Source organism: Triticum aestivum, chromosome 6A, assembly GCF_018294505.1.
Source record: "Triticum aestivum cultivar Chinese Spring chromosome 6A, IWGSC CS RefSeq v2.1, whole genome shotgun sequence".
Lineage (NCBI taxonomy): Eukaryota > Viridiplantae > Streptophyta > Magnoliopsida > Poales > Poaceae > Triticum > Triticum aestivum.
Genome location: NC_057809.1, coordinates 88,488,874 through 88,514,603, shown reverse-complemented (window position 1 = coordinate 88,514,603; position 25,730 = coordinate 88,488,874). Strand labels below are relative to the sequence as shown.

General features: G+C 45.6%; 2 protein-coding genes across 2 annotated transcripts; both read left to right on the top strand.

Annotated features, from left to right (window-relative positions):
• Positions 1 to 8,304: 8,304 nt before the first annotated feature.
• LOC123132225 (KIN17-like protein) lies at positions 8,305 to 9,946 on the top strand. The gene has a single exon (XM_044551996.1). It carries the CDS (start codon positions 8,515 to 8,517, stop codon positions 9,769 to 9,771), a length of 1,257 nt encoding a protein of 418 aa, XP_044407931.1. The 5' UTR covers positions 8,305 to 8,514; the 3' UTR covers positions 9,772 to 9,946.
• A 364-nt stretch (positions 9,947 to 10,310) lies between these two features.
• LOC123132226 (indole-3-acetic acid-induced protein ARG7-like) lies at positions 10,311 to 15,833 on the top strand. Its single transcript, XM_044551997.1, has 2 exons — positions 10,311 to 12,485; positions 12,762 to 15,833. Exon 2 carries the CDS (start codon positions 13,960 to 13,962, stop codon positions 14,344 to 14,346), a length of 387 nt encoding a protein of 128 aa, XP_044407932.1. The 5' UTR covers positions 10,311 to 12,485; positions 12,762 to 13,959; the 3' UTR covers positions 14,347 to 15,833.
• The last annotated feature ends 9,897 nt before the right edge of the window (positions 15,834 to 25,730 follow it).

The window sequence follows — 25,730 nt, the reverse complement described above, 5'->3', positions numbered from 1 at the left end:
CTCCTTGGACCCAGCCCTTCGGCAGGCGGGATCTGGACGAAGACCCGCCGCGGCTGGTAGATCTCCCCTTCGCCTTCTCCGACGCCGACGCCTTCTTCGCACGTTCCAGCGCCGCCGTCTTCTCCTTGGCCATGGTTGCCAGCGAGATGCGCGAGGGGAAGTTGTGCGGGGGCAAGAGCGAGCGCGCTGGACGGAGACGAAGGGAGCAGAGAGAGAGAGAATGCTGAGGCACAGTACAAAAATCCTCGCCGGGCGCATTTATAAGGTCCCTTCCGAGTGGATGACAGGTGGGCCCGGTCGATCTAATCATATCCAGGAACAGTTATGCAGACGAGATACGTGGCGAAGAAAGCGGCGCGGAGATCGAGGCGTCTATGTCCCGTCCCATCTGAACGCCGCGGTCCGCTCTGCTTCGCGCGCGTCCCCAAATTTCGCATCCCACAGAATCCGCGAACAACAGATCAGTCTGTCAGACGCGGGGTTTCCCACGATCCGTCGCTCGGGAATCATCAAAGTCCGAAAGATCACTCGACGAAAGAAGAGAATGGATCGAGTCGACTGAAGACAAGTTGCTCACTATCGACGAAGAGGTTCTTTGGTCCAGAACAACGCACAACCAGAGCGCAAAGGTTAATCGGAAACGACATCAACTCCTTCCTCACTCGAAGCCTCAATCCATTTGGGGGCTAATGATGGGGTCACGTACCTAGGGTAGGGTCATGGACCTGATCTAAGTACCTTACCCAAGGACACCCTTAGAAGAGGTCGCCTTCCAGTCGACCAACGAGGGACTCACTCGACTGACTTGAAGGACTCGACCACGAAGACTCACTCGACCACCAGAAGGTCAAGAGGCACTCTACACGGCAACGGCCTGTAATTAAGTAGACTTTATGGTAGTAAAGACACTTTATGTGGGGCGTTATCAGTAACGCCCCGGACTTAACTTACCTTAAACCCTCTCCTACGTGGGCTGACTGGGGTCCCGGCGTACTCTATATAAGCCGCCCCCCTCCACAGGTAGAGGGGTTCGGCACCTTGTAACTCATATACTCATAATTCACTCGACCGCCTCCGGGCTCCGAGACGTAGGGCTATTACTTCTTCCGAGAAGGGCCTGAACTCGTACATCCCTTGTGTTTACAACCTCTCCATAGCTAGGACCTTGCCTCTCCATACCTACCCCCCACTCTACTGTCAGGCTTAGAACCACGACACTATGGATATTCAAGGATTTAATACTAACAACATTGCAATCATGCTCATCATTCAAAGATTTAGTGTCAAACATTTTATAGACTTCTTCTTCTAGCACTTGAGCACAATTTTCCTTTCCATCATTCTCATGAAAGATATTAAAAAGATGAAGCGTATGAGGCAAACTCAATTCCATTTTTTTTCTTTTATAAAATAAACTAGTGATAAAATAAGAAAAAAAAGATTCGATTGCAAGATCTAAAGATATACCTTCAAGCACTCACCTCCCCGGCAATAGCGCCAGAAAAGAGCTTGATGTCTACTACACAACCTTTTTCTTGTAGACGTTGTTGGGCCTCCTAGTGCAGAGGTTTGTAGGACAGTAGCAAATTTCCCTCAAGTGGATGACCTAAGGTTTATCAATCCGTGCGAGGCGTAGGATGAAGATGGTCTCTCTCAAGCAACCCTGCAACAAAATGAAAAAGAGTCTCTTGTGTCCCCAACACACCCAATACAATGGTAAATTTTATAGATGCACTAGTTCGGCAAAGAGATGGTGATACAAGTGCAATATGGATAGTAGATAAAGGTTTTTGTAATCTGAAAATATAAAAACAGCAAGGTAACAAGTGATAAAAGTGAACGTAAATGGTATTGCAATGCTAGGAAACAAGGCCTAGGGATCATACTTTCACTAGTGCAAGTTCTCTCAACAATAATAACATAATTGGATCATATAACTATCCCTCAACATGCAACAAAGAGTCACTCCAAAGTCACTAATAGCGGAGAACAAACGAAGAGATTATGGTAGGGTACGAAACCACCTCAAAGTTATCCTTTCTGATCAATCTATCATAGAGTTCGTACTAGAATAACACCTTAAGACACAAATCAACCAAAACCCTAATGTCACCTAGATACTCCAATGTCACCTCAAGTATCCGTGGGTATGATTATACGATATGCATCAGACAATCTCAGATTCATCTATTCAACCAACACATAGAACTTCAAAGAGTGCCCCAAAGTTTCTACCGGAGAGTCAAGACGAAAACGTGTGCCAACCCCTATGCATAAGTTCACGAGGTCGCGGAACTCGCAAGTTGATCACCAAAACATACATCAAGTGGATCACATGATATCCCATTGTCACCACAGATAAGCACGTGCAAGACATACGTCAAGTGTTCTCAAATCCTTAAAGACTCAATCCGATGAGATCACTTCAAAGGGAAAACTCAATCCATTACAAGAGAGTAGAGGGGGAGAAACATCATAAGATCCAACTATAATAGCAAAGCCCGCGATACATCAAGATCGTACCATCTCAAGAACACGAGAGAGAGAGAGATCAAACACATAGCTACTGGTACATACCCTCAGCCCCGAGGGTGAACTACTCCCTCCTTGTCATGGAGAGCGTCGGGATGATGAAGATGGCCACCGGAGAGGGGTTCCCCCCTCCGGCAGGGTGCCGAAACGGGTCTAGATTGGTTTTCGGTGGCTACAGAGGCTTTTGGCGGCGGAACTCCCGATCTATTCTGCTCCCCGATGTTTCTAGGGTATATGGATATATATAAGCGAAAGAAGTCGGTCATGGGAGCCACAAGAGGCCCACGAGGTAGGGGGCGCGCCCAGGGGGGTAGGGTGTGCCCCCACCCTCGTGGTGGCCTCGGGACTCTTCTGGCCTAGCTTCGGTACTCCGTGGGCTTCTTCTGGTCCAAAAATGATCTCCGTGAAGTTTCAGGTCAATTGGACTCCATTTGGTTTTCCTTTTCTGTGATACTCAAAAACAACGAAAACACAGAAACTGGCACTGGGCTCTAGGTTAATAGGTTAGTCCCAAAAATCATATAAAGTAGCATATAAATGCATATAAAACATCCAAGGTTGATAATATAATAGCATGGAACAATCAAAAACTATAGATACGTTGGAGACGTGTCATCAGCTGGCTGTAGAACTTGCTGAGTTATGATTTCCAAAATTAACGGGTTATAAAAACTGATGACTTCGGGTCATGACTGTTATAGACACCGGGTCATGATTGTTGCCAACGCCGAGTCACACAATTAATCTTCTTGATTTGCCCAAAACTGCGAATTTGAAGATGTTCCTCCTTTATATGCATATTACCTGTAGCCCCCAAGTCTTAAGAGGAGAATATAGTGATAGCTTAAGACTTGTTTCGATATAAATGTTGCCACCTTGAAAAAATCCAGGTTGTTCATTGCAGTCAGTAGTCCAAACTGAGTATTCCACATATGTAGCCCCCAAGTGTCGGGTTGTCATGCTTGCAGTAACCTGGGACTTTGTAATTGCCTGATGCTCATAAAAAAACTTAAACCAGTGTAGCTCCCAAGGGTCGGGTCATTAAACAATAATGAGTAGGGACTTTATAAATATGATCATGTAGACTTGAACATCAACGTGTAGCCCCCAAGGGCTGGCTTAGTAAAATAATATTGAGTTGGGACTTTATATATACTTCTTGGAAAAGAAAATCATATGATGTAACCCCCATCATGGGGCTTGAACCCATGTCCACAAGGTTAAGAGCTTTGTGTTTTACCAACTGAGCAACGGATCCTTCAATATAATGGATTAAGACTTGTGTACCTTGAATTGTTGACAGGAGCAATTGGTAACCCCCAAGGGCCGGCTTATTATGATGTGATGAGTCGGGTCTTCAATAAGGCCAATAAAAATGACTTTGCATTAGCCCCCAAGTGTCATGGTGCATGCTTGCAGCGACATGAGACTTGCATATTTGATGTAATCTCAACTTGAATAATGTAGCCCCCAAGTGCCGGGTCGTAAGCCTGCAGCGACTCGGGACTATTCCTTCCATTGTAGAATAAATCATATCCATTGATAAGATAATAGCCATTGCGCGAAAGCGACTTTGAAAACCTTAATCATAATACTGATTATTGATAACCATAATAAAAATCCAGCCATGTTGGCTATTAAAGATTTGAATAATATAACCCGGTTTGAAAACCGGTTCCTGTGATATTGAATCATACTGCCGGTTTAGGATACCTGTGCAGTAAGGGCGATAACCCAATCTTTAGAAGCCAAAACTTCCAAATATTTATGATTGTTATATGATGGCGACTTATCATCCAAAGTCAAGCCGGGTTAATCGAAACCACATACATGCTTCAGATATGAACAAAAAGTCTCAAGACAAACCCAAAAGACTATTTTCAAAAAACTTAAGTCAAACAAAGAGAAAAAAGCGAGGCTTATGATTCGAATACGATCAGTAAGCCAGACCAAAAGGGGTTAAGCTAGGATTCGAATACGATCGGGAAGCCCCCTAGTGGTTTTGGCGTTGTGCCGATCAAGAGGGTACCGACAACTATGTTCTCTTTGGTTCGAATACGACCTATGTTTGAACAGGAAGCCTCCAAATGACCTTGAGAGTTTTTTAACGACTCTGATTCGAATACTATCAAAGTCGGACCCAAAAGGGGTTAAGCTATGATTCGAATACGATCAAGAAGCCCCCTAGTGGGTTTGGCATTGTGCCGATCAAGAGGGTACCGACAACTATGCTCTTTTTGGTTCGAATACGACCTATGTTTGAATAAGAAGCCCCCTAGTGATCATGAGAGTTAACGACTAGATTCGAATACGATCATGAGCCGGACCAAAGGGTTAAGCTGGATTCGAACACGATCCGCCCCCAATGGTCGTTGAAGTAGGGTACCTATGTTTGAGTTGTCCTTTGCAACAGACTCTTTTTGGTCCCTTTAATTTTTCTGAGAACTCAAACTTGTGAGTAATGAATTCGTCTTAAACAAGGCATTGAGCCGGATATTGAAAGCTTCAGAGCTTTGTGGGAGACAGATTTCCCTTGAGACGGATTGTAAACCGGATATTTGAGAGCTTCAGTGAGACTGACTTCCCTTGAACCAGATTTTAAACCGGATATTTGAGAGCTTCAACGCTTTATGGGAGAGAGATGTCTCTTGAACCGGAATCCTTTCTGATGACCCGGAATTTCTTCATTGAGCCGAAATTTTGTAAATGTCATATACTTTTTAAGCCGGAAATTTTCTGACGGCCTTTAAATTTTCATCAATATAGCAGTAGCCTCTGGGACCGGGTTATTTTTCCCTTCATCGTCCTGGGGTTTTTAAATTTGTTGAAACTGGCAAGATTTGCTGAGTTATATCATTGTAGCCCCCGAGTCTTAAGACGACTCGAGGAGTTGTCTTGAGATTCTCCATGTTTGGCTGTGATATAAACTGGCATATAGCTGAACAACGAAACGCTGTCATATGTTGAAGCTGGAAGCAAGGTGGCGAGTTAATGATCTTCGCAACACTCATTGTATATCCTTAGTGTTGATAACACGATGTGAATCCACGAAAACTTGAGGTCGACCGCGGCGTGTTATAAATGACCCCATATGATTTGCGTCAGTAATCCGGCCAACGGTTCATCCCAGCTGGTTGTTGAATTTAAACAAACCACGGTGGTGGCGACTCATGCGCTTGTCCTTTGAGCCATCCGGTATAGGCGAAGGCTGTTAATATATTATGGCTTGCTTCAGAGTTGTTGGAGTAAATTGGCCCGTATGGCGGCGGCTTGTACACATCCATTGGGCCGCTTGTATGAGCGGGTGTGACCCTGATATGCTGATATCAATTTGTCCGCAAGGACGGCAACTTGGTTGTTTTCATTGAGCAGCATGGCACGGCGGTATAACACCACTTTAAAGTGAATAATTACCCTGCATATAAAAATATACAGACCAAAGTAAAGATAAACAATTTTTGACAAAAACAATATGTGTCAATAGCACAAATTTAAATGGATATCATCTGATTCGTCTGGATGATAGACGGACTGTCCGCATATCACCTTGGTAATGTTGCAGCCCATCCAGCGTAAACATAGTATTCCGACGATCAGCCATCTCTTCGTTTAGGAGTGTTTACTGTTCAGTACTGTTATCCTTATGCGAGAGATAATTTTTGTAACCTTGCTGCGGAACCTTTATACTCGCCAATTTACAGGATTGTTTTCCTCTTGGTAGATTTTTCTCTAAAAGCTGCCAGTCATTTTAAATTCTCTTTGCCCCTTCACTGCTTGTCTTTCCCACTCACACTCCATTCTGCTCATCAGTTGGCCAGGTTCCCAAAACCAAAGTATAGTAACCTCCACACGCAGCTTCTGTTGGCTTCATGGATTCACCGAGTGGGTATGGCTTGACCCGAATACTCAAATTTTGTTAGATTCGGAGCACTAAATTCTATAATCTGCAGCTGTCATCACCGGACAGATAAATTACGCAGCCAATAGTGGTTTCTGTACTTTCAGATTAAGCACTGGGTAACAACGGCCCAGGCACAAACACTCCAATGCATTGTACTTGGACAAAAACGGCTTGAGATCTCCTTCCAACATGTGAACAGACTGGCGATTCGACACTCATAGCTTCACAGTAACACTCAGATTTTTAAGATATCAAAAACGAATATTTTCAAATAAAGAAAAATAAAACTAAAAATAAATAATAAAACAGAAAAAGAAACAAAAAGAAGGAATAAAACGGAAAATAAAAACAAAAAAGAAAAACATAAATAGAGAAGAAAATGGAAAAAAATGAAAACAAAAAAGTAGACAATAAAAAGATTTAAAAAGAAAGTTGGACATGAACGCGTCGTAGCCCAGTTGCTGTGCCGCTATGACCTCGATGCCGAGATCCGAAGTTCAAATCCCTCCTTTCCATCATGTTTTCTTATCTTTTCTCCTTAAAGAAAAACTAATGGGTCGACCCGCTTAGAACTCGTAAGCGGGCGAGTCCGAGTTACGACTCGCAACGGGCGATAAATAGGGTCTGTGCCGTGGAGTAGGCAGACCAAGCGGCAAATTAATCGATTGGAAGTTACGCTCTGTCTGCCTCTTCGTCTCCAGGTCTCCTCATCTCAGCATCTGGCTAGGGTGCTCGCTGCTCGCCGTCGCTCTGCCGTCTGCTCCGAGACACCTGAACTCATGAAGGTAATTCTGCCTCCCTATTGTTGTGTGCGTGGTGTTCGGCAAATGAACGGATTAGTTATTAATTTCTATCTTTTATCAATTTGATGTGCTAAAAGAATGAAAAGATAGGAAAAGGGAAGTGGAATTCTTTTCCAAGGGGATCGGTTCAACTTTAAGCGCTGAAATTACTTCTGAATCTATTGCTGAAAATGCAAAACAATCTGGGGAGGAGCAACCTCTTGTAGATGACAATCCAAATCTAGTTAATATGCAAACTGATGACAGTTCAAATCTAGTCGAGGTAGTGCCTGTGGGGGATCTCTCGAGAAACTTTGCTTATGTCCCTCGTGGAGGACATCTTGTTGCTCCTTGCGGGAATCTTTCAGAATTCTTGTGGAGGATCTCCTCGGGTTCCTCATGGAGGGTTAGGTACTTGCCCCGAAGGGATGTACTCGCCTGCAATCATTCGTATTTTTTTTACAACGAAGCGCGTTTGTCTGTTCCTTTGTGAGCATCTCGTGAGGAGATCTTCGCCAAAGGACTTGGCGAGGTGTTGTGTACACTTTACAATAGCAACCCATACATATATACAGTTTCAGCCCTCGCTTGCGGGATGCTCTCGTGGGGAAAAGATACTTGCGCGCCTCTTGAGAGGAAAGTATATATGCTGAGATGAATGCACACGAGTGTGTTGGATGCTTGCAACAATGACACCTAGGGGTGTCGTCTCCTTCTTGGAGGCGCTGTCATGACCTATATCTGTGCCCTTTTGCATCATCCGGGTAGCCCTAGGTCCAGCTTGTTGGACTGGACGGCGACAACGCCACAATATCATTTTCTTTTTACAAAGGCACTGTGTAGTTTCTTGGCGGCGTTCTCGTTCTTGAATTTGGAGATGTTGATCGTCGTGTTGATTCAGGTTGTTTCTCATGGATCGTTGAACTCATTCTATACTTTTTCTATCAATGAAAATACTTTTTGAAAAAAATACATAAACTTTGCGTATTTGTGAAAAAAATTGTATACATGTCCGAGTTGTATACGTGTTAGCCACCGTGTCAGAGTGGGTACGTGCTGGTTTGCTAATAAGTCCTCGAGATCCCCACGTCTCCAAACCGACTCCACAGTCCAATCCCCAATCCCTAATCCACCGCTTGCCTGCCCTCGCGGATCTCTCCGGCCGCCAACCACCGCCGCCGCCCGCCGACCGACCCAAACCCGGCGCCCCCACTCGCCGCGCGCCGCTCCCAGCCCCTCGCAAACCCACTCCCCTCCCCTCCGCACGTTCCCGGCGGCGCCGGCGGCGCAGGCGGCGCGATGGGGAAGAGCGACTTCCTGACGCCCAAGGCGATCGCGAACCGGATCAAGGCCAAGGGGCTGCAGAAGCTGCGGTGGTACTGCCAGATGTGCCAGAAGCAGTGCCGCGACGAGAACGGCTTCAAGTGCCACTGCATGTCGGAGTCGCACCAGCGGCAGATGGCCATCTTCGGCCAGGCCCCCGACCGCGTCGTCGAGGGCTTCTCCGACGAGTTCCTCGAGGAGTTCCTCACCCTGCTCCGCCGCGCCCACCGCAGCTCCCGCGTCGCCGCCACCGTCATCTACAACGAGTTCATCGCCGACCGCCACCACGTGCACATGAACTCCACCCGCTGGGCCACGCTCACCGAGTTCGTCAAGTTCCTCGGCCGCGAGGGCCACGCCAAAGTCGAGGACACGCCCAAGGGCTGGTTCATCACCTACATCGACCGCGACTCGGAGCAGGCCATCAAGGCCAGGCTCAAGCGCAAGAGGGTCAAGTCCGACCTCGCCGAGGACGAGCGCCAGGAGCTCATGATTGCCCGTCAGATCGAGCGTGCACAGAAAGCCCAGGCTAATGGCGAAGAAGACGATGATGCTAATGCTGATGATGACCTCGGCAGCGAGGATGATGAGTATTCGGGATCAGACGAGGATGATCAGGAAGAACATCAGGAGGAGGGGAAAGAGGCCAATAAGCCAACTGGGAAGATTGCCATTGCGCTCCAGCGGGCTGTGCCGCCGCCTAAGATTAATCCTTTTGATGATAAGCCAAAGATGAAATTTGGCTTCGAGGAGGAAGAGGAGGAGGTGCCCAACAAGAAGGCGAAAGTTGCAGGGAAGGCAACGGACACCAGGAGGTCGGCAATTGATGATCTGATGAAGGAGGAGGAGAAGGCCAAGGAGCGGAGCAACCGGAAGGACTACTGGCTGTGCCCTGGTATCGTTGTCAAGGTGATGAGCAAGTCGCTGGCCGAGAAGGGGTACTACAAGCAGAAGGGATTGGTGAAGAGGGTGATTGATAAGTATGTCGGGGAGATTGAGATGCTGGAGAGCAAGCATGTTCTCAGGGTCGACCAGGATGAGCTTGAGACTGTCCTCCCGCAGATTGGTGGGCTGGTGCGGATTGTTAACGGGGCTTACCGGGGCTCGAATGCAAGGCTGCTCTCAGTGGACACAGAGAGATTCTCCGCCAAACTGCAGGTTGAAAAGGGCCTCTATGATGGGAAAGTTCTCAAGGCTATTGAGTATGAGGACATTTGCAAGGTTGCTCAGTGAGATAGGATGGAGTCTCATTTCAATTCCAGAAGCAATTCCAGCGGCATTTGCAAGGTTGCTTAGTGAAATGGAGTTATGGACCCAATGTACTAGCTCTGTCTGTCTTCCTGGCAATGTATGTGCAACTATGCTTGTGCTAGAATGTTGTCTATCTAAGAAGTTTGAGGTGTCGATATTTCTAGTTCATTCTTGCTGCTGAAAGTGCACTGCAAAAAGATCATCTGATATTTGTTCGCCTTCTGCTTGGTGGCTAGAATAATATGACAATTTTGCAACACTTGCTCAACTTCTTCATATTTGTTTACAGTCAATCTTGTTACCAGTTTTTAGTTGTATAGTATTGGTAATATGAGACATTCTGGACTGGAAATATCATTGCGGCGCTTCTTGCTTCGGACAGTTAACAATTTCTGGACTGGAAATATCATTGTGGCGCTTCTTGCTTCCGACAGTTAACAATTGTGCATCCTCTGCTTTTACCGTATGACTTCTACCTTAAGAAAGCTGACAAAAAGGCACTCCATGTAATTGATTAAGTTTGCTGCATAGTTTTTGTGCTCTGGCTTTGTCATCTTACTATAAGTATTCCTTCAAAAAATAGTATACATGTGGAAATGCCAATCACACTGGAGAGCTCTATCATGATTGTTCAGGCAGCCCCACCTGAATTGTTTGTACCTTAAATCTCTTATACCAATTAAAGTAGTGATCTAAACACTCTTACATTTCTTTACGGAGGGAGTACCAATATACTGTTCTGTTTTCAATGGCAGTGAGACACTTTTACCTTGTCCATCTTCCCAGTCTAAAGAAACTCATCCAAGTTAACTTTGTTACCTTAATTCTGTCCACCTTAACAAATCTTCTTCAGCTTCCTTTATAACATATGGAATATAACAGGATATCCAAGAAGCTGCTTTTGACATAGATTGCTTCCATTCAATTGCTGTATGTGCTTTTTATCTGATAACTCAGTTCAAACTTGCCACATGACAAATCACTTCCTAAACAACAATGTCCTGGGGAGTCTCCTGTGAGATTATAATGAATGTTGTATCCTCAATTTATTATGGTATTCAATCCAAAATACTTCTCATGAGTCATGAGTCATGAATATGACCCTTCGATGGTTACATTGTATCACTATCCATAAGACACTTCAATTCCTCCGAGTTTAGTGTTGCAATCCATAGCTCATACTATATCATTTATCTTGTTTTCAATGGCAGTGAGACACTTTTGCCCTGTTGATCTTCCCGGCCTAAAGAAACTCATCCTAGTTAGTTCTACTCTTTAGCTTCATTTATCGCATTATTTTTTTTCTGCGTCAGCAAATAAGCATATGTGGATATTAAAGGAGATCCAAGTGGCTGCTATTGAGTATTGACATTGAAATTCTCTATGTGCTTTTATCTGATAACACAGTTGAAACTGGACACATGGCAAATCCAACACTGCCCTGAGTTGTCTCATGTGACTGCAATGAATTGTTTGCAGTCTCCTGAATGTTATGGTATTCAATCCAAGATACTTCCTCATGAATACAGTCCTTGGATGATTATGCTGTATCACTATCTGTGAGATACTCCAGTTCCTCTGTGTCTCATACTTCATCATTTAATTGTTAAGGTGTCAGTATAGCACTGTAGCCATGTCTTGACACATGCAAATTTTATGTTATTGGAAGGACTATAGAGTACAGACACAGCTGTCTAACCGGAACCATTATATCTTAAGCCACACAAAAATAAAAATATATATCTGCATGGATGAAGCTAAATCGGAATTTTCCTCTTTACAAAGTTCTGATGGACAGTGTATTGTCCCTATCATGGTAATCATTGTGCGTATGCTTGTTTCGGACCATAAAGTTTCCTGATTGGTTGGTTGAATAGATTTGGTAGGTCTGACTGCAGAAAGTGACCATGTATTTTAAAATTTCATTTACATATTTCGGTCCCGTCAGACAAGGTAGATAATGCAAGTCCCTTTTTATCCTCTTACTACAGTAACTATGGATTTAGCTTCAGTAAAAGCTAAATCCATAGTTACTGTAGTGAGAATATATTATGCAAGTGATTGTTATCATCTACTGTTGACATTTTATCCTATGTGTTTTCTGCTGTGACTCGGTTTCTTCCAGAATAAAGCATCTGCCATACTATAACCACTTCTGTAGGTAGAAGAATATAAATTACCAATATTCATCTTTCAGGCTATCAGTGATTATCTCCTGAGAATATGGAAGTGATCTCCATGCATGTGCCAGTGCTACCGTCCACGCCAACTTGCTTATCAAGGAAGTCTGTGCCGGATCTGGGTGATTTGTGTCAGCTATGTGGCCAATGGCATGTGCAGCCTGATCTCTGGTACCTTGATCTGCTCAGATGCCATGTTTTCAGTTGCCATGTGCATGACATGTTACCTTAAGAAAGAAGGGGAGCAACAGTTACTTCAGTTATGCATCTGGTGCAACAATTTCCGCGTGGCAGGGGCAGAACTTCTTTGCTTACTTTAAGATGTGACCTTGGTTCTGACAGCAATTTCCATCTCGTTTGAGATGTGTGGACAGAACGAAAGAATTGCTCAAGTTCAGATGCAGGTATTGCGGTTGATGTCCTGTGCTGCCCCTGATGACTGGAAAGGAGTTCCAACTTTGTGGTATACAGGCCAGAATAGAGAGCCATCTGATTCATATATCTCTCTAGTTAAAGGTACGTGCTGTATGTTATCTTATAAGAGTGATCTGCCTTAGTTCTTGGTTGCTTAAATGGACATCTTCTGATTGTACTGTAGTACTTCGCTGTACCGATATGCGTAATTTGGCTAACTTGTTGTCTTGCAGAGAATCCCTGTTATTAGTTTACTTCTACAAACATGATGTCATCGCTCATGTCCTCCTGGGAGCAGAAATCTCTCGAATTAGCAACAGCGTAGATTGTTCTGTTTTTGTTGCCCAAAACTCAAACTCAGAAGCCTCTCCTTTTCAGGTGAACATGGATGCAGCGGAACTTTGCCTTCAGGAGTGAACTAAACGTGGGAATTACAGAATATCGTGAAGTTTGAGCACGACATCGACAAAATAACCCCCAAATCCGTGAATGATTACCAGAAGGAAAACAGAGGAGTAAACAAATCCAAATCCGTTAATATACTATATTCCGCAAGCACCTTTTTGTTTCAGAGTCAAACACTAAAACCTGCAAGAGTAGATGGGCAGTTCGCGCTGCCACCTAAAGCTAGGACTAGAGCAGTCCTTTTCCGATACATGAACTGTTATTTGGCCTTGCAGCAATGATGAGGTTGAAGCAAATCATGGTGGTGGTTGCTCAGATAAGCGGAGCAGAGCGGGCGCTGATTGCTCATCATTAGCAGGGGATGAGAGAATCTTCCATCAGTTGGATCGCACTTTGAGAGGTCAGGTTTCTGACATGATATTGAAAGAACAACCTCTTCACAAATATAGAATAAAATCCAGTGGCCGTGTCCAAAACGTCAGGAATCTTTCATCGGTTTCGCACTGAACATTCCTTGCCTTTACCTCGACCAAATTCAGTTGATCAGATGACATAACATAAGGATACCCTAGTTCCTAGTAGTTGCTGTACTTGTTTTACTTTCTTCAGCAACCTAGTAGCCAAATAATCACATGATGGTATGTTTATCTTTGTAACCTTTTTCTTTCTCCCCTTTTTAGGGCAGCATGGTGCTGAGCTTACCTTCTCCCATGCAAACACATGTCGAGCCAGTGAAGTGGAAGAAAAGTAAGTGCTTCTGGTTTCACTGCAGAAGGGAGTAGAGTCCTTCAGAGTTTGCACTACATTTGCTAACTATGGTAGTTACAGGTAATCAATCTGATGAAGATAGCAAAGAACTCCAGAAACTAGTGGTGCCGGCCCGTTGTTTCGCTTTGCATTAGTTTAGTATCATCCTAAGAGCAGAGCATATAAAACAGAGCTCCGGGGCTTAAACAAAGCCTCGTATCAAGCCATTGATTAGAACATCAGAGCTAACCCGTTGAACACGCTAACCCGCGACTCAACACTCGTCCAATCCAAGCCCCTATATATTGTCAGTCCCTTTACAACTCTTTGCACCAGGCCAAGGAGGCAGCAGCAGCAGCAGCAGCCTGAGACAAGAGACCCACCCACACCAACACCCACACCCACACGCACACACACACTGGCAATGGGGGAGCAAGGCAGGGCGAGCAACAAGATCAGGGACATCGTGAGGCTGCAGCAGCTCCTCAGGAAGTGGAAGCGGCTTGCGCTCACGCCCAAGGCCGGCAGCAGGCACGGTGGTGGCGGTGGTGCTGCCGGCGTCCCGCGGGGCTTCTTCGCGGTGTGCGTCGGGGAGGAGATGAGGAGGTTCGTGATCCCCACGGAGTACCTCGGGCACTGGGCGTTCGAGGAGCTGCTCAGGGAGGCCGAGGAGGAGTTCGGGTTCCGGCACGAGGGCGCCCTGAGGATCCCCTGCGACGTGGAGGTGTTCGAGGGCATCCTGAGGCTTGTGGGCGGGAAGAAGGAGGCCCTGTCCTACAGCTCTTCGGAGCATGGGATCTTGTGCACATGATGGTGGTGGCCACTTGTTTTCCGTTGTCCATTTGTTCCCATTCTTGGTTCTTGGTTCTTCTGAGGGGAAGAGGAGAAAGAGTTCGGCGGCTATGAGCTTTACTTGTCCATTATTTGTTCCATTCTTGGTTCTCGATTCTTCGAAGGAGAAGAGGAGGAAGAGTTCATCGTCTACGAGCTTCGATGAGCTTCGGCGGTTTGTATAAGAGGGCGTAATGAAGGAGCCGCATTCTTTTTGAGTAAAAATTGAAGGATTCGAAATGAGTATCTTATCTTAGGTAAAAACTCCTTCATAAATAATAATTCACTTATTCTTTGTTCTCCAGTTCCGTATGTAAGGAATAGTTTGACCTCTGCAATCTGTCCACGCTCCGGTTGCTTTCTTGCTCAACACTTGCAATAATGAGATGTCTTTTGTTGTTGTTGCGAATATGCAATAATGAGATGTCAACTCCACGTGTCTCAGTTGATGTTCAAACTTGTGTTCGCATGTGCCATGTAGCCAGTATCCAATAGTTCTGTCCTGATTTACTTGTGAAGCAGCTAGTATTCAACACTACTAAATCAGAAACAGTTCAAGTGAAGTCAATGGTTTAATCTATCACAGTCTGCACAGATGCCTTGTTAAACTGCTTGCTGGCTCCCTCGAGACATTTTGGATGCTCTAAACTAGCACCTCTCTTGTTGTCCAATTGGTTCTTCACACATGCGCTCTGTTGATGTACCACAGAAAGAATATTGCAGCATTGTCCACTGTCTTGCAACTTGTTTTTGAGACTTGAAATGTTGAGAGCTCCAGGAAAAGGAGGGAAGACGGGCGTACAGTTTACACATGGGAAGAGAATACATAGCACAGTACATGGTAAAATTATTCAGTATGTTAGCTGCTTGTTCTCTTGGCTCCTCTCATGGACCGCTGCCCTTCCATATTGAGTGAACTCTTGGGTGCGTCTTCAGTTCAGTCGCCACGTGCTCCTTGGGATAGCATGTGCTTTGCCGGTGGCAAGGACGGTGCACGCCCGTGGACAATGTGCTTTGCGGGAACCAAAGTTGAGCCCCAAAATGCATAATCTTGGCCAAGTTGGCACGGAGGGGAAGGGATGGCTTCACGACCCTCCTTGGTGTGGACTCTGCCCTCGGTGCTCCTGAGATGGCGTCTCTCTCAGCATCTGTCTGAAGTGTTTCCCCACGTCGTGGTTTGGAACCTTCTTCCATGATTTGATGAGGGCGTCATGTGATCCGTCTCCCTCGGCGGAAGATTGGAGGCCAGGCACTCCCCCGGCGTCTCCTTCCCACGTAAGTAGGCGAACTTGAAGCGGGCAAGTATTGTACAGACTTCCTTCCTCATTCTGTTCGCACTAGTTTGATTTCTTGCTCAGCACTTGTAATAATGAGATGTCGACTCCAAGTGTCTGAGTTGATCTTCAAACTTTGGTTCCTACCATGTAGACAGTACCCAATGTTTCCGTCTTGTTTTGCTTACCCAAATGATAACGCCCACACGTCTTGATCCATATTGATTTTGTTTTTCACGAATCCTAAAGGATCTGTTAGAATCTGAGTGCCACGTCGGCATATCACGTGTGTGGGCGTTGGATAGTTCGCTCACACGCCCCGCAACACGCGGTTTGCCAGCTGCGTTATGTGGGCGAACTAGTTTCTGCCCACACAGGCACCATCTATTTCACGCGCGTATGGGCGAACTGTTTTTCGCCCACATGACACTCGTACGTTGTTGGATGTCAACTGCAGTTGCGCGTACATGACAACTAGGTAAACACACACGGCAACTATAATTCGTTGCTAGACGGCAACTGCAGTTGCACATACGTGGCAACCAGATAAACACACATGACAACTATGATTAACCATACATGGCAACTATGGTTGCACCACACATGGCAACTAGGTAAACACACATGACAGCTATTGTTTGATCATATGTGGCAAGTAGTTAATCACACACGGCACCTATGGTTTGATTACACGCATCAACTACCATAAATTAGACATGGCAACTATAGTTAATCAAAACAGAAAAAGTTGCCATGCTTTTACAACTACATTTGTCATCCCGGATGGCAACTAAATCGTCATCCCGCAGGTACCTAACGTAACTGCGTCAGGACGTGCGGGCGGATTTGCTTTGTGCCACACGCGCGAGATGGGGATGAGTAGTACTTATTGAGCGTGTAGCACGAAGTAACCGCGCCCACATGTGTGAGCAATTCTAATGTTCGCCCATACACAACCCATGTGAGTTGTCTCCTGCTCACGCGACACATGATGTGTGGACGGATGGTCTAGTATGCCACACGTGTGGGTGTTATCAGAACCCTTTGCTTAGACAACCATTCAATGAATCTGCAACCGTCAAGGGAAGTGGATGCTTTAACTTGGTAAGTACAGATATCTTGTTAAGCTGCTTCCTGACACATGGACGCCCTTGAACTGTCGTATAAGATGAGCTTCTGCGAGCTGCATTCTTTTTGAGTAAAAATGAAGGATTCAAAACAAGTGTGTTAGGCACACAAAAATACCTGCATAAATAATAATTCACTTATTCTTTGTTCTCCAATTCCATATGACCTCTGCAATCTGTCTACACTTTGGTTGCTTTCTTGCTCAACACTTGCAATAATGAGATGTCAACTCCATGTGTCTCAGTTGATCTTCAGACTTGCAGTCAGTACCCAATAGTTCTGTCCTGATTTACTTAAGCAGCAAGTATTCAATACTAAATCAGAAACAGCTCGAGTGAATTCAATGCTTTAACCTGGCACAGTTGCCTTGTTAAACCGCTTGCTGACACATGGACTCTCCCTTGAGATATCTGGATGCGCTAAACTAGCACCTCTCTTGTTGTCCAATTGGTTCTCGGGAAATTTATAGCTCGGATGTCACTGGCAGTTTTCGAAGGAAGACGCCGTACAGTTTTACACATATCAATAGCGCCAGTTCAAGGAAAATACTTGCATGGTAAAATCATTCGGTATGTTATCTGTTTGCCCTCTTGGGAATTTCTCTCGTTCGGTGACCCTACCGCGGCCGTCACCGTTCTTCCGTCCTCGGCAGTGCATTCTTCGGTAATACATCCTCGGTGGCGGAGCACGGTCCTTTGGAGCATGTGCTGTGCCGGTGGCAAGGACGGTGCACGCACGCACGCGGACAATGTGCCTTGCGGAAACCAAGTTGCGCCCCGAAATGCATAATCTTGGCCTGCCTGGCTGACCCGTTGGCACGGAGGGGATGGCTTCACGACTCTTCCTTGGTGTGGACTCTGCCCTCCGGTGCTCCTGAGATGGAGTCTCACGGTCTGTCTCAAGTGTCTCCCCTCCTCGTGGTTTGGAAGAACCTTCTCCATGATTGGCTGAGGGTTAGCCTCTCCTTCGCACGCAACCAGGCGGTCTCGAAGCAAGGAGGTATTGTACATGCTGCCTGCCTCGGCCTTTTTTTTTCACGAACACGCATTGATGCGTATCATTCTATTGATAGAGAGAAGAGAGAACGAGGGTTTGCCGATCTTGACCGCGTACTCAAGATGGCGCGGGCAAGGTAGGCAGTGAGTGAGCAGGGGGAGGATGCTCAGTACAGAGGTTCAAGTTACAGGTAAAATCTAAAATGTTTGTACGCACTGCCTGCCTCAGCCTGACACCAGAAAACTGAGATGACGTCCCAACTATATCTGCCTGCAGTCTCTCTTCTCGTCGTGGTATGGAACCTTCTCAATGGCTGGCTGAGGGCGACATGTGATCCATCTCCCTCGGCGTTTGCCTCGACTGAGGGATGGTAGTGGTGGGAAAGCACTCCCATCCCTGGCATCTCCTCAGGCCGGCGGGGAGGCGGTCTCCGGGCGAGCAGGTATTCTACTTCATTTGGAAGAAGCAAAGCAGTACTGTAGTATGGAATTTTTAAAGGTACTAGATCATTGATGGCGCGCGTTGCTGCACCCGTCCATCTTGAATTTATGATAAATAGACACAAATGAGTTATTTCATGAAAGTTTTTCATTTTTTTTTGAAACAAGACACCCAATACAGTAGTAAATAATATTGTATTATATCCGTTCGGAGCAGGGAGTACTAAGTTGGAACGAAGCAACAAATATTTCACTCAGTGAAACAGTGGCAGCAATAACCTTAAACATTGACCCGCAGCTGGCACACTTGCATTTTTGTATCCAATCATAGGGACAAAAAAAAAATACAAATGCAATAGTTACTACGAGGATGCAAGTAAAATCTTCATATTATGTTGACGCTGCATACATGGTGCATCCCTCTGAAAAACAGGTCCTCTGCTGCACACTCCCTTGAAATGATTAGAACATGTTTTTATCACAAACACAGTAAAAAACAAAATTCTTTACTATTGAGATCTCAAGCTTTCTTTGGCCGTTCCTGCAAGTCTTACAAGCTCTCCCCAAACTACACACGAGCAGGAAAGAGGTCAAACATGCTTCTGGAAACAAGATGCATTTATACTCAACAATCGTACCAAGTAACAACAAAATAAGAATGTCGGAAGTTGATATTATCTCGACCTTCTTGAACTGCACAATCTATACCTATGGGCACAAGTACCAGCAGATTCCAAGGAATTCCTTCGTTAGCTCGATAACAATCGAGGTAAAAATCCAGGCAACAACCCAAAAGAAACATGAATACACCACGACATTTGACACAGATGGGAAACAAGATGAACCATCATCATATACCTACAACTAAGCTATGAACAGACAAGGGTACTGTACTACATTCACCTGATTAGCTGGACAAATTCGACATTCATTTTGCAGCACTATATCTTGCAGGATGTTGGCCCCTCCTGACCAATTAACCCATGTGATGGTCATATTAAAACTGTATGAGATCGTGGTGCGTATCCCGTCCCCCGCGTCGCCCTCCCTGGCGGCGACGGGGGAACCTAGACCCGGCGGCCTACAACCTTCCCACCTCCCTCCCCACCTCGCCGCCACTGGAGGAACGGCCGGCGAAGCCGGCGCCGGCTCCCGGGATGGTGGCGGCGGGGCGACTTGGCGGGATCCAGCACTCCCCCCAATCTGACCGATCCCTTTCGGTGGTGAGGGTCCGGATCTGAGGCGGCGGCCTCGCTGGTGCGGACGGCGCTTCTCCGGCGGCGGGGATTGCTCGTCGTTGAGGTAGGCCGGTTCCCCTCGGCTGCGCGGGCAGCGAGATCCCGGTGGGCGCAGGTCATGGCGCGGGGAGGCCCCGGGCTCCCCTCGTCAGATCGGATGCGATCCTGGTCCGCTCGTGATGCATGAGCTTCGGCCGTCCTGGATCTCCGGCGTACACGCGCCTGTTGATGATGTGGTTGGTTCGGAGATGGCGGCAGGGTGCTTGGCCGGGGGAAACCCTTGGCCGCCGGTGGCGGTCACGGCGTCGATGGCGTCCCGGACGCCATTCCCTCCTTGGTGGCGGCGCCGAGGCTAAACCTCCCCTGCCTCTCCCCTTCCCCTGCGCCCGGGTGAAAACCCTAGCCCCGGTGGCTAAGCGGCGGCGGCGCCACAGTGTCGTCACCTTCTTGAAGGCGCCGACTTGGGCATGGGGATGCTGGGTGTGCATGGCGTGCTTGTCTGGTTCCTGGTGGCGGCCCGCCTGATCTACTGCGTCGCAACTCCGGGCAGTGTCTCGGGGCTGCGGTGCTTCTCTTCCGGCCGTGTCTCCGATGGGGACCTCGCCCTTCCTCACCTTGTACATGCCGTGGTGGAGCGGTACTTCATCTCACTCATTGATGGCGGCAAAGATCGGCGGCATGGCGCTGCGGAGGCTCGCCGCCCGATGCGCGGAGATGGACTCGCGCAGGAGGAGGTTGCTTGTCTGGCGTCATGGTGACGTCGATGATAGAGTAGCCAGACAAGGTAGAAGCCTCAATATGATCTGAAGACGGACATGTAGAAGATGGCGGTGACGACACACGAGTGCGTCTGACCGGATTGTGCCCCAGACCCGGTATGTGGCTCGGCTGGGGCTTCTGAATATGTTTCGGTTTCCGGCTTTTGATGTTAGGCTTAGGTGAGTGGTTTGGGTAGTGGCCCAGCTAGCACCCCTTCATCATTTTGGATAGGAGTAGCGGCATGTGTTGCCAAGATGATGGATTCAGACTCATTGTTGTACTTTGTAAGGTCCTGAGAATAATCAATAAAGTGGCCGTATGCATCTCCCAGATGCAGAGGCTGGGGGTCATCCTCCTTTTCTAAAAAAAAAATTAAAACCGTCTACAAGGGAAATCAAGGTGGCAAATGCGAACACTGAAATCTGCAGCAACATTGCCATAGGCCAATATGTTTACGCTATTTGTCCAAGTAATAAATTATATGAGTCTAGATAAACAAATTTATATTGTACTTTCAGGAACCATAGTTACATGGCAAATTTCATGTAGGAAGAGCCAAAGATCATAAAGTACTTTGTTCTTGTTCTAGAGGAAAGGAAAGCAATGATAGAATGCTATGAAACAGAGACTTTCTATAGTTCCACAAAAGAAAAGACTTGCTACAGTCAACTGGATAAGTATGTAGTAACCAAAGGTTGGCCAATATTAAAATGCAAGTTAAGTATTTGTGCACAAAGAGGGAAATCACACACACTATCAATTCTATTATTGATGGTAACGAATATTGAGCAGTATATATAGCACAAAGAGGGAGTATGTTTTGATTTTTCTAAAACCAAAGAGCAATATATAATCGATCAATGATTTACTTGGGGACTACAGAAATTTCCAACTTCTTTGCGCTGTAAATGGGAGAAAGAAAAAAGACGTTAATACATACATCTAAAAACAATGGTGGTATGAAAGATCAAAAACTGCGGTTTATATAAATGCTGCAAACTTCAGTAAATATTCATTTGGCTCAATTGTTGTAAATATTCATTCTCGTGACGCTGCCATGTGGCTTTATTTATAAAGTCGGGCTCTGGCCTTTTCTCTAAAAAAAAAGCGGCTCACCTTCAGTCAAACTATGAGCCTCGCCCTCGAGAACATCCACGATAGAGGGTTGGCATTCGTTGCAAATCGATAGCAGGAGTAGAGTACTACCTTCCTCCTGGTGTATTAGCCCTCTTGCATTTCAGGTCAAATTTTAACCTTTAATTTAACTATCAAAAAATAAGTTACATACCAAAAATAAAGTTATTACAGAGATAATATCATCGCAAGTCATAGAACTTGTGCTAGACGTTTAGTTTGGTGCTGGCATTTTAAGAATACGGATTTGTAGTCATCTTGTTTTTTAACACATTGCATACGCAAGCGCTTATACATATTGTAGTCATTTAACTTGACATCACGTATAAATACAGTCACAAAGTGCGTATGGCCTCACTGTCAGGCAGTGATAGAGGAGGGCGACATATTTGTGAAGAAAACCCCTTGTCTTTATTTATTTGCGGAAAAGGCCCTCCCGAGGGGCATTGTGGCTTGGGAAAATAGAAACTAAAAAAGGCAATGCGGTGATTCGTACCGATGCCTCAGGGGCAAAGTAAATCACACATGGCCTAAGAGCATCTCTAGCAGACCCCGCATAAGCGGTCAAACCCGCAAAAAAATTATGTTTTACAGTTTTGGGCGAAAAAAATGTCCAGAACAGAAACCGTAAAAGTAGTCCAACCCGTAAATTTTTTAAGAGCCACCGCAAATGCACACCCGAAACCCGTATCTTTGAAGGTTGGAAGGCCGAATATAGGGGGGCCCGTATACCGGTCAAGCCTCGTCAGAGCAAACACGCCGCCGCGGAGTTTGCCGGAATCCGCCCTGAACTTGCTGGAATTCATCACCGCACATCGGAAAAGGCCGCTAGACGCCGCAATCGATCACTGTCGGTTTGAATTGGACGAGCTCGACATTGTCGTGGCCTCCCATTACCTCAGCCTGGCCGCCGGAATCCTCCCAACGCGGCAGGCAAAGGGGCACGACTCGCCTGGCAATAGAGCAAGACGCGAACGACGAAGGCGACGGGGCGTGGCCGGCAAGGCTGGGCGCGGACAACGGAGGCGACGGGGCGTGGCCGGCGAGGCTGGGCGCGACCGGCGCGGTGATGGGGCGCGACCGGCAGGGACGGGGCGCGACCGATGGGCGATGGGGCGCGGCCGGCGGGACCGGCACGGTCAGCTGGAGGAAGGGGCGGCAACGGTCGGACTGAAGGAAGGAGCTCTTTATTTCAGTTTTACAGTATCTATTCGGCCGCGCTAGTTTTTGACCCGCATACGCGATCTTCGTGAAACTGCAAAGGTGTTTTGCGGGTCAAGTTTTTGTGGGGTCTGCTAGAGTTGCTCTTAACCACTCGGCCATGAACTAATAACTGCTGCAATATCATACAAAATATTTTTATAATGTGATGTTCGAGTGAACATCAGCCAAACCAAGGAATAAATGGAAACTGAAAAATTCACCAGCCGTCCATGATCGATAGTATAACCTCAGTAATAAAAATAACGTTTAAATATTCACGTGTTATAAGTATTGTACATACAAACGAAATAACTTACTTAAAAATTGTTCATGTATTATTTTCGAAATATTCATATTTTTAAAATGACTTTATAAATTATAATTTTTTATAATTTAAGTTATAAAATATTTTTAAAGTTACAATTCAGAAATGTTAATTTAATTATATGAACATTTCAATAATTATATGCACATTTGTATAATTTTTAAAGTTTAAATTGTTGAAATGAATATTAAATTGTGTCTAATATTTAAATCGTATAATTTTTTGACTATCAATAAGAATTATACATACGTGAATATTCATAAATATTTATTAAATGTGTGTACTCATCATTTAATATAACTGAAAGATAATCCGCGGGTGTATTAATTTCCTTGGGTTCATTAAAAATATTTATTTAATAAGTATTTTCAATTTCCGTATTAACTATTTTTTATATAGTACATAGGTTCATATTGAAAACTTTTATTTACTAATCATCGTTTGTATGTATTATATTTTATAACACACAAATGTTTGAAAATTATTTTATTACTTATGTTTTACAAATATTTAAAATTATCTTAAAATTTTTATTTATATGTTTTTAATACTTATGTTTTACTAAATATATTTTATATATTACACAGGTTCATATTGAAATGTTTTTATTTAATAATCATTGTTTGTATGTACAATATATTTTAACTCACAATAATTGAACATAACTTTCTTACTAGCAGAAATATATTAAAACTAAAGTGCATGCAAAATGGGCGGCAGTCTTTGCAGCCCATTTAAGCTTCACATGCGCTGCCGTCCAATATGTAGTTTCACATGTATAGATGTTTTATCGATTAATGACATTCTGAACCTAACTGGTAGTGGTTCACATGCGTCTCTTTTGGAATTCTTTTGGTGTTGCGTTTAAAGGAAGCAACACATGTATATCTTGGTCAAGCTTTGTGCTTTCATAATTTGAATTTTTAGCAAAGGGTCTCGAAGGACCTAGAGCGGCTTCTTTAAGGACCCCAATAGAATGAAAAATTACATCTTGGTGCAAGAACTTTACACAAAAGACTGTAATGTGACCCTTCCTTGTTGAGCCTTCATAAGCGGGCCGGTCATTATTTGTCGGGTTCAGCAGTGGCGAAATTGTATCGTTACCTTATTGGAGGCGTCATCTTCTTGCTGTTGTGTATCTTCAGGGGCCAGTCTTGGCAACCAGGATGAAAATCCTTGTCCATGCTGTCACCGGGCAGACATGGCCAATGGTGTTTGATTTCATATATATATCTTGCAATGGTTTTGTAGTGGTTGCCTTCATCTTGTACTCTGCTTAATAATTACTGTAATAAAATTGATATGTTCATTGCAATGATGCAGAAGCAGCCTCCCTTTTTTAAAAAAAAACACCATTGTTGGGGATAAGATCAAGGATCCCGTGATTGCCGTAACAGCACCGTCAACACTTGCCGAAGGTAGAAGTTGTGAAAGCCGAGCCAAAGCCAAGCTACCTCCCTCCATGGGTAGACACATGGAGGAATAACTGGAGCCGCTGCTCACCTAACATCGGGGCCCTGAGAGGTCACCCTTGACCCAGAATAGTCAAGGGCGGTGCAACCAAGACGAGCAACAACCACTGCAACCCGAAGTTGCCAATGAGTATAGTAGCTCCACCATTCTGTGGGCGGTAGTTGTCGTTTAGTGGTCTGAGTATCTTAATGTAATTCTCATTATGTTTGAGGTGCTATGTGTTTATCATAAACCTTTATAATAGATTCGACCCTTTTCGCCAAAAAAAACCTGTTGGTAATTTATCAGGTAAGAGCAACTGCACTTGCTCCCGCACCTTCGTCGGAGACCCAGACTCCGCGAGCCACAACCAAAAGACCAAATTCTGGCCCAGATCTGACGTCTTTTCCTTTTTTTGCAAGAAAACTTTCGATCTATTCATTAACTGTCATGGTAGTAGGAAGAACACTAGAAGTAAAATTTACATCCAGGTCCATAGACCACCTAGCGATGACTACAAGCACTGGAGCGAGCCGAAGGCGGGTGGCAAACATTGTTGTAGTAGACAGTCACGAAGTCACCGTGCTAAGTCCCAATAGGACCAGCGCAACAGAACAACAACCTTCGCCGATGAAGAGAAGCGTAGATTGGAAGGATCCAACCTGCAAACAGACATACGTGGACAAACGAAGACCGAATCTAGGTGGATCCACCGAAGACAAGCGCCGACCGAATCCCACGAGATCCACCGGGGACACACCTCCACATGCCCTCCAGCGACGCTTGAAGCATCACCAGGATGGGGGCTAGGCGGGGAGAACCTTATTTCATCTTCAAGAAGCCGGCACCGCCTCATCTTCTTGAGCATGGCACAAACCATAACAAAACCCAGAAAGGCACCTAAAAACGGAGCCCTCCCACCGGCAACGGCCGGGATCCACCGCGTCTCCATGGTCCAAGGACCACATGCGACGAGGCAAACCGTCAGCGGCGTCGATGAGAGGTAGTGAAACCCTAGATGAGAGTTCACACAAATGTTGTCGACAACCCAGGATATTCTCGCTAGTGACGTCTTTTCCTTGTCTGCCAGCATGATGGCAAATAGAAAGAGACGGGTCTACAACCTTGGCTTGATCCGCCACCACCCCGAGCTTATTGCAAGAGCTTCGCCTAGATCCTACACCCACAGTCGTCACTATGAAAGAATGTCAAGAATAGGAGAAAGTCACATTCACGCACCGTTGACTGCGGTGGAGTGAAGCTCCTAAATGGCATACTACCAGGTACCCTAATAACAAACAAAACCCTAGACCTAGTATGTACAAGGATGAGTCAGCCTCCTAACCTACCCTACTTGCTGATCGTCGGATGCGAGGAAGAAGAGCCAGGAGCTCCGAGTCAACTCTCCTTAGGGG